This window comes from Argopecten irradians, chromosome 3 (genome assembly GCF_041381155.1).
Source record: "Argopecten irradians isolate NY chromosome 3, Ai_NY, whole genome shotgun sequence".
NCBI lineage: Eukaryota > Metazoa > Mollusca > Bivalvia > Pectinida > Pectinidae > Argopecten > Argopecten irradians.
The window spans coordinates 23,375,777-23,384,308 of NC_091136.1; the positions used below are offsets into that span (position 1 = coordinate 23,375,777).

The 8,532-nt window shown below is 32.9% G+C and overlaps 1 protein-coding gene across 2 annotated transcripts; it reads right to left on the reverse strand.

Annotated features, from left to right (window-relative positions):
• Nucleotides 1–1,056: 1,056 nt before the first annotated feature.
• Nucleotides 1,057–6,742, reverse strand: LOC138317920 (breast cancer metastasis-suppressor 1-like protein-A). Of its 2 annotated transcripts, none has more exons than XM_069259893.1 (8): nucleotides 6,545–6,742; nucleotides 4,815–4,905; nucleotides 4,300–4,427; nucleotides 4,080–4,159; nucleotides 2,586–2,682; nucleotides 2,085–2,177; nucleotides 1,503–1,567; nucleotides 1,057–1,130 (listed from the first exon to the last, which is right to left on the reverse strand). In XM_069259893.1, the coding sequence occupies exons 1-8, from the start codon at nucleotides 6,663–6,665 to the stop codon at nucleotides 1,086–1,088; spliced, it is 720 nt and encodes a 239-aa protein (XP_069115994.1). In that variant the 5' UTR covers nucleotides 6,666–6,742; the 3' UTR covers nucleotides 1,057–1,085. The 2 variants fall into 2 exon arrangements, with proteins under 2 accessions (XP_069115994.1, XP_069115995.1); XM_069259894.1 differs by lacking the exon at nucleotides 6,545–6,742 and adding an exon at nucleotides 5,803–6,197.
• Between the last annotated feature and the right edge of the window lie 1,790 nt (nucleotides 6,743–8,532).

Genomic DNA, 8,532 nt, shown 5'->3' on the forward strand with positions numbered 1-8,532 from the left:
GAAATTGTAAAACGTTTTAATGAAATATAGATAATATATAACTATATATAACTAACTTCATTGGTCATCCAAATTGGTTTTATAAAAATGGAAAAACCAATTTGTTTTCTACATTAAGAGTCCAATCAAAGTATTTTTACAACAGTAAATTTGCACACATACATATACTATGCCATTACTTTGTTGTTTAATATTCAAATGAATATTTAATCGTGATTGCTGAATTTAATCATTGTTTATCTTCATTTAATCTTCATAATCTCCACACAGCTCCAATACTCTGTCGACAGAAGCCTTCAGCAGGAAGGATTTGTGATTCCGCCATTGTCTGTTTACTGTGACATTGTAATCACAAGAAAAACTCTATGCAGAAATTACACTGTATTGAACACAAAATTGACAATCTATGAAATGAAATGAAACATCTGAAATCCTCTTCCACACAATACTTGGAAATCACAACCCTGACAGACCTCCTCTGTGTATATTAGATGTTGCTTATTTACCATGCATGTGTGCCTTCCAACACCTCCAATGTACATGTCTGTTTTAAGTCATATCTTACACATGTACACGAAATGTAGCAGTTTGTGTGAGAAAAATATCCTTGTTACGATGATGAATACATGTACATCCTATTTTCTGAAAAAGAAATACATTACATTTATAGATTTTTTGTGAATATTGAATATAATAGTTGTATGCTGTGGTTAATGTCTTCCATTTCAGTATGAAAGCACTTTAATTACAGTTATACAGCATTTTCTTACAAATCTAGCAAAATAAGGAATGGTTATCTTGTCAGATGTAATTGAGTCAGAGCAACTATGTAAAGCTGTCACAAAATATCTTGTTGGGGCAGAATTCAATCTAAGAAAGCCTTTGAACTATTTTACCACAACTTGTATAATTTTGAGCTGAAAGCTTTGACTTCATTAACTTTATGTTAATCTGTTTATCAATGTTATCAGCAAAAATGTTGTTGAAGTAGTGATATGATTACAGGTCACAATGTAAATATCTCTGGCCGTAATTAATCACATGGTTCTGACTTACCTTTCATTTAAATGCACTATTTAAAATCTTCAAAATTCAATATCTGCTTTTCGCTTCTGATTTTGTTTTAAAGCCTGGAAAAAATTAAGCAATGTACATTTTTATACTAGAAACATACTTACAGTTATACATTGCATTTGCACATTACACACGATCAACTGGACACAGAGCTTTGAGATTTATTCATTTTTTTTTTTTTTGCAAATTGAAATATATGTCTCCCATAATCATATTCTCCAATTGAAATTTTATTATCTTAACCTCAACAGTTCAGAAGTTATAGCCTGAACACTAAAAAACTTTAAATTTACAATTATTTGAATTTTTATTGGTGTTAGGTGATACAGGTGAATGTCAGTTTCATCCTCATTTTGTCCTTTAAGTTCATCACCATATCTTTCTGAAGAGTAAAATGGTCATTGTATTAGTTATCATTGATGACTCACCTTTTTAATTGCTGTCCAGTCTTCAATAATATCAACATCTTTTAACAGGTAAACAATATATGGACCTAAGCAGATTAAGGAAGATTTTGTTTCATAAACAGTATTATTACCTTTTGTATATGTTCTTTGTATTACCGATATATCATATCTTTCATTCTATAAAAAACAATATTTAATCTCTGACAAATCCTTTGTTATGTTTCCATGGTAACTGGTACCTTGATATGCATCTATGTGTTACATCAATCGACCAAGTCCCATGTGGTCATTATCACAACATACCTTGTCAATTACTCTGTGTAAAAGAGTGAGAATAATATGATATGCATTTAAAGGGACAATTCATTGAAGCAAGTTTTTGCCCACAATCACAAAGCAAGCAATAAAACTATTGCTCTACATTCCTTACAAAACATGAAGCTTGTATTGAAAAATTCAACATTATTGTTTGAAATTTTAATTGATACATGTGCCTTTGAAATTCCTAATCATACACATGTAGCTCTCTCTCTATAAATCCCCTATAGAAAGTCAAGACGACTGTTGCATTAGTTTTACACATTTCACTGTTACAAAGGATACCAGCCACTGTCACCGGTTTCTTTCGCCTGTCAGGGTTGGACGGGTCTTTATTCTTTTTATTTTTTTTAAGGAACTGTGATTCATTCCATAAATCTGAAACATCAAATAAATTGGATCTCACCAAGAACTAAGACACTTTTATATGGCCTCTGTTTCACCTCAAAGGATAAATTAAACCACTTTATTAATGAACATGCATCTGGTAAATAATAGTAGGTAGCATCTGGTATATAATAATATACCTATATCTTATTTCTAATGCATTTAAGATCTTTTTAAAGATTTCCTGAGATTATTTCCATGTAAGACCATGTTAAACCAGCAAGACATACATATATAAGCCACACTGGATTATAAGCCACACTCCCGCTTTAAAGGGGGGAAGGCAACAGCTTATCATCCAGAAAATAGCGTAACTGTGTTTAATTAATGAAACCTAAATATCTTTTTTTTTTCTTCTTTTTTTTTTTTTGAATAATGAAATGGGATTTGTGTATGTACCTGATGAGATATCTATATTGTGTCTATCTTCCTCTAAACGACGAATCTTCTCTTCCAAGTCCTGCTTGACAGAGTCAAATAAAATATCTTTCTCACTCTGGAAAATAAAGAAAACAATACAAATAATAAATCTTTCTCACTCTGGAAAATAAAGAAAACACTACAAATAGATATAGTAAACAACCCATTAATAACACAACTTTGTTGACAGTGTAGTTAGTGTACAGTGAGTAAACTTTGTTAACAGTGCAGATTGTGTACTGTGAGTAAACTTTGTTGACAGCATAGTTAGTGTACTGTAAGTAATTAAACTTTTATGACAGCATAGTAAGTGTACTGTAGGAAAACTTTTTTGACTGCGTAGCATGGTGTGTACTGTGAGCAAATTTTGTTGATAGCATAGTAAGTGTACTGTGATTAAACTATGTTGACAGTGTAGTTATTTTACTGTGAGTAAACTTTGTTGACAGCATAGTTAGTGTACTGTGAGTAAACTTTGTTGATAGCATAGTTAGTTTACTGTGAGTAAACTTTGTTGACAGCATAGTTAGTGTACTGTGAGTAAACTTTCTTGACAGTGTAGTTTGTGTACTGTGAGTCAACTTTGTTAACAGTGTAGTGTGGTATGCCCTGTGAGTAAACTTTGTTGACAGCGTAATGTGTGTACTGTGAGTAAATTTTGTTGACAGCGTAATGTGTGTACTGTGAGTAAATTTTCTTGACAGCGTAATGTGTGTACTGTGAGTAAACTTTGTTGACAATGTAGTTAGTGTACTGTGAGTAAACTTTGTTGACAATGTAGTTAGTGTACTGTGAGTAAACTTTGTTGACAATGTAGTTAGTGCACTGTGAGTAAACTTTGTTGACAGTGTAGTTTGTGTACTGTGAGTAAACTTTGTTGACAATGTAGTTAGTGTACTTTGGGTAAACTTTGTTGGCAATGTAGTTAGTGTACTGTGAGTGAACTTAGTGTACTGTGAGTAAACTTTGTTGACAGTGTAGTTTGTGTACTGTGAGTAAACTTTGTTGGCAATGTAGTTAGTGTACTGTGGGTAAACTTTGTTGACAATGTAGTTAGTGTACTGTGGGTAAACTTTGTTGACAGTGTAGTTTGTGTACTGTGAGTAAACTTTGTTGACAATGTAGTAAGTGTACTGTGAGTAAATTTTGTTGACAGCGTAATGTGTGTACTGTGAGTAAACTTTGTTGACAATGTAGTTAGTGTACTGTGGGTAAACTTTGTTGACAATGTAGTTAGTGTACTGTGGGTAAACTTTGTTTACAATGTAGTTAGTGTACTGTGAGTAAACTTTGTTGACAATGTAGTTAGTGTACTGTGGGTAAACTTTGTTGACAATGTAGTTAGTGTACTGTGAGTAAACTTTGTTGACAATGTAGTTAGTGTACTGTGGGTAAACTTTGTTGACAATGTAGTTAGTGTACTGTGAGTAAACTTTGTTGACAATGTAGTTAGTGTACTGTGGGTAAACTTACCTCCATATTCTGTCTAGTAGCTAGTTCTTCACTCTCATACTTATTTTGGATACTAATTTTTCTGTATTCTTTCAAAATTCCTGAAATAAAAGTTATTACATCTTAATATATATTGTCATAACCAGCTGTTAGACCCCATCAGGTAAATTCCTACATGACACATGTATCCCCCAGTCTCCACCCTTACCCAACGCCTTTATCATCCAGTCCCTACCCTTACCTGACACTTGTATCCGTATCCTCATGTTATCCTGTAGCTCAGCCAGTGGGTTGAGATATTCTATTGCCCTGCCTGCCTTGACTTCCTCAAGCTTAGCTTCATACTGCCCCATCCTTTCCTTGTACAGTCTAAAATGAACATATAATTGTATCTGTTAGAACTGGAAATGGTAAAAATTTACTTGGTTTTGTATATATACACTGTATGCATGTTTGGCTAGCGTTGATATTTATTTTCCAACTGACTTCTCAATGTCAAATAAACTTATATATAAAGAGGTATAACTCTGAAAAAGGTGAAGGTATTGTGTCCCGATATAGGTTATACACATCTATATTGTATTAGGATTATAATGCTATCAAGTTTTCTTGAAATACCTCCAGTAGTTTAGGAGGAGTAGTCAGTCAATCATTGTGTCTACAAACCGACAACCTAAATCCAGTTTACAGTATATCCCTATCTGACTTTGTTGAAGTGGTTAAATTCTATAATATTCTTTTTTTGGAAATACATACTGTTCTTTAAGATCTGTAAATTGTCTCTCCAAATCAATCATATCATCAAGGAACTCATTTTTACGTCTCTCACATTCTTCTTCATCCAGATCTGAAATTAGAAATGAAATGAATAATACATAAGTTTTTGTATCCTTCAGCATGATACTTGTAAATATATATTGATTCTATATCTTATTTCACCATAATAATAGATAGAATAACACAATTAAATGATTATATCTACACATGCTTATGTTAATTTATAGAGGATATTCCTTGTTTCTTGATGAATACCAGTTATATTTCATCGAGTAAAGTGGAAACTTGGATATTTTTGACGAGTGCGAAAGGAATATTGTATTTATTACATTTTTTTCTCACTTTCATTTACAAAAGATCATCGTGTAGTTCAGCCAAAGGTTATCTCACCATAATATTGTATTTATGAGTAATTAAACCTTGCGATTATTACGTCGTATTTTTGTATTACATCATAAGTCTACACAAAATTATTTCATCAATTTTTGCACACAAACTAATCAAGTAACAATCAAAATGATATTTTCACTGACAATGCGGCATTCCAATTGGTCAGAAGCGAGTGAAAATATCAAAATTGATTTTCTTTTTTTTTGTGTAGATTTTCACCGCTTTTATGTTCACCGTAAAACCTTAAATTTCACTGTAGAAAAAATAATAAAATTGTTTAATTAAATGAATCAATTGACATAAGCTCATAATTATATTTGATGTGTTGTTTAACCCTATGATCAATGGTGCCTGTGAGCAAATCCTGTTTTAAGCAAATACTATGTTTAACAGAAAAGACCTGGAAGGTGTGAGTGTTTGATTAGTTTATTATCCTCTTAAATTAATAGTCAGGGTCATTTAAGGATGTTCCAGATTTTAATTTATAGATGGAGGCCTAAGAAAGCCAGAGTATCTCAGAAAAAAAAACCCAACTGTCTGTGCCTGGCAACAAGCCCCACATAGGATTCAAACTTACAGATCCAGAGGTGAAGAGGTTGTTGACACATTGACTAGCTCATATTAACCACTTGGTCACTGCGGCCCCTAAAGAGGGGAGAAAATCAAAAGAGCGTAACACAGTTCTGGATCACTGATGTAGCTCAATAATGGCAGAGCATGTGCACCAGCCACCTGGGAAGTGTTCGGATGGCATGTGCCGTGTTCAGGGGGCTATGGATTTGAATCGTGGTCGACTGGCGATCCATTTGTAATGTAATGTTATCATTTATATATAAAATCTTCTTTCTGTATATCCAAACTCTTGACGAAGACGATTACCTGGCGTGAAAGTAACATTTTAGTTAGTATTAAAATAATTAAACTTTATATTTGTGACTTAAACTTTTAGCACCTCGTACTGTATTGTTTTAAAACTCCTTGGTGTGCTTTCGTACTGTAGTACACATTACTGTACATAGACTAATGTACATGAACAATCGAAATCGTGGCATACACTGTAGGGAGTAGGCCAACTGTACATATGTGTGCTTACATCTATGTAAACAGTAGCTATATATAGGCATACGTATTCAATTAAAACGATGTTTCACAGAGCGATACGTTAATTTAACCCTAAACATTCCTAACAAACAATTTCAAATTTCTTTTCTTTATTTCAATAAATGTAGTATTAGGCTATTTTTCCAAGTCCATCGATCGACGCACGGACTACATTGGGATTCCTTACGGGGAGATCACTCTAATCACACACCACATACCCGACTCATCCTCATCCATAGAACCCAATTCAGACTCATCTTCAGAACTTTTATCACTATCCGGAGTTTCCTGTTCCATTTCTTCTTCCCCTTCTCCTTTACCGTTTTCTATAGTTGGCATTTTCTGGTCTGGATATCGTTCAACAAGAAAAAGACATCCACCAAAACAAACGTGCCTCCATTTCAAAGTGCGCCAAGCGGAAGTGTGTATGAATAGAAAATAGACAGTGCGCATGACCAGTGGGATATACCCCTACTTTTGGGGAAATTCATTTCGTAGACTTGCTCAAGACCCATATTCATGAAACCGTTCTCATGTTCATGTTAAACTTTTCTATTTAATTCAGATTCATCCATTTTTCAAATACTATTAAAATAAATATAAAGAATGTACTTAGTATACATAGGGAAATGTTTGTTGAAGATCTAGAGGTATCTGAATAAACATTTAAAACTTTTTATATAGTTTTTCATAGATTGATCAAAAATTGGCACTTAAAATAGAGCTATTCATGAGCTCTTAAATGTTTTATTAACGTAACGGTAACGGGTATTTTTTCCCTATTTCGAAATAAAGCCGAGGATATATATACCAAAATGTAGATATACATGCGACTCGAAGCGACACATGTCAGTTCTTACATTGTCGTCACTTCTTTACATACGTGTATGCTATATTGCAATATTATATAGATCAAATATCTACAAGTATGCCAATTAGCAAGGTCTATATGTATAATTTATTTAAAGTTTGTTGTTTCAATATAAAAAAAAAATCAGCGATATATTTCTTAATGTGTAATTATCCATATCAGAGATTTAGATATACAGTGTAGTACTAAACAGTATACGTCGCTGTCCATATAGAATCTAAGTACTGTTCGCAGGATCGACAAAACTATTCCAAAACCGTGTTTTCCTTATAAATAAGATCTACAGTGTAACACCCCGACCGTTACGTATACATTGTATATTTTACACATGGTTATTGTATTTACTGAGCTCCAACTTTCACTGTACGATGTTTTACATTAACCCGTTATGGCCATTCACTAAACATACATTCAAATCCATATATATATTTATCGAAAATTCAATCATATACACATGTAATTTACCTTTTTTATCTGACATCTGAAACGGTCATATGATGTGTCCAAATTTGTATCAATTAATCAGACCCCTGTGATCAGCTACATTACACAGGCATACTATCTTCAGTTAATTCAGGTAAATTTCAGGTGAGATGTATCAGGTTAAAATTACCTGAAAAGACCACAAAAGTCACTACAGGTCAAAACCTTGACCTGAAATGCATATTAAATTGATCTGAATTTCACATGGAGTATTTTTTAGTTGAAATTAACCCGAAATGTATATGAAGATTTTGACCTGAATTCACATATTAAGGTATTTTCAGGTCAATTTCAGGTGAAATTGACCTGAAGTTTTCTTCGAGTTAAATTGTCTCAATTTCAATTTCAGGTCAAGATTTTTTTCAAGTCAAATTGACCTGGAGATTCATGTAATTGCCTGTGTATGTACATGTACATGTATATGTCACTCTGAGTTAGGCAAAAAGAAAAAAAAAACGTTTGTTTAGGGTTACATTGGCAAAAAAAATAGGGTCGGTAGGTCGGGATATTTTTTTGTTTTGTTTTTAGTGTCTTTCACTCTAAAATAATGGCCGGAACCGGAGTCTGAGATCGACATCCCGACTTTTCTTTTTTTTTCTTTGTAGAAAAGTGGAAAAAAAAGTTAGGGTCGGTCGGGTAACGCTAAACAGACATATATATTTTTTATCACTTATCACTCTCAAATTTTCATTTCGTTAAGTTAATTTACCGATATATATATATGCATGAAAATAAAGAATAGGTTACATTTCGTCTCGTCGGTGTATTGGCATCTTGAATTAAAACAAAATGTTATATAAATAATGACGTCAAATTAACTGTTATTACGTCAAATCGTGACGTGTTATTTCC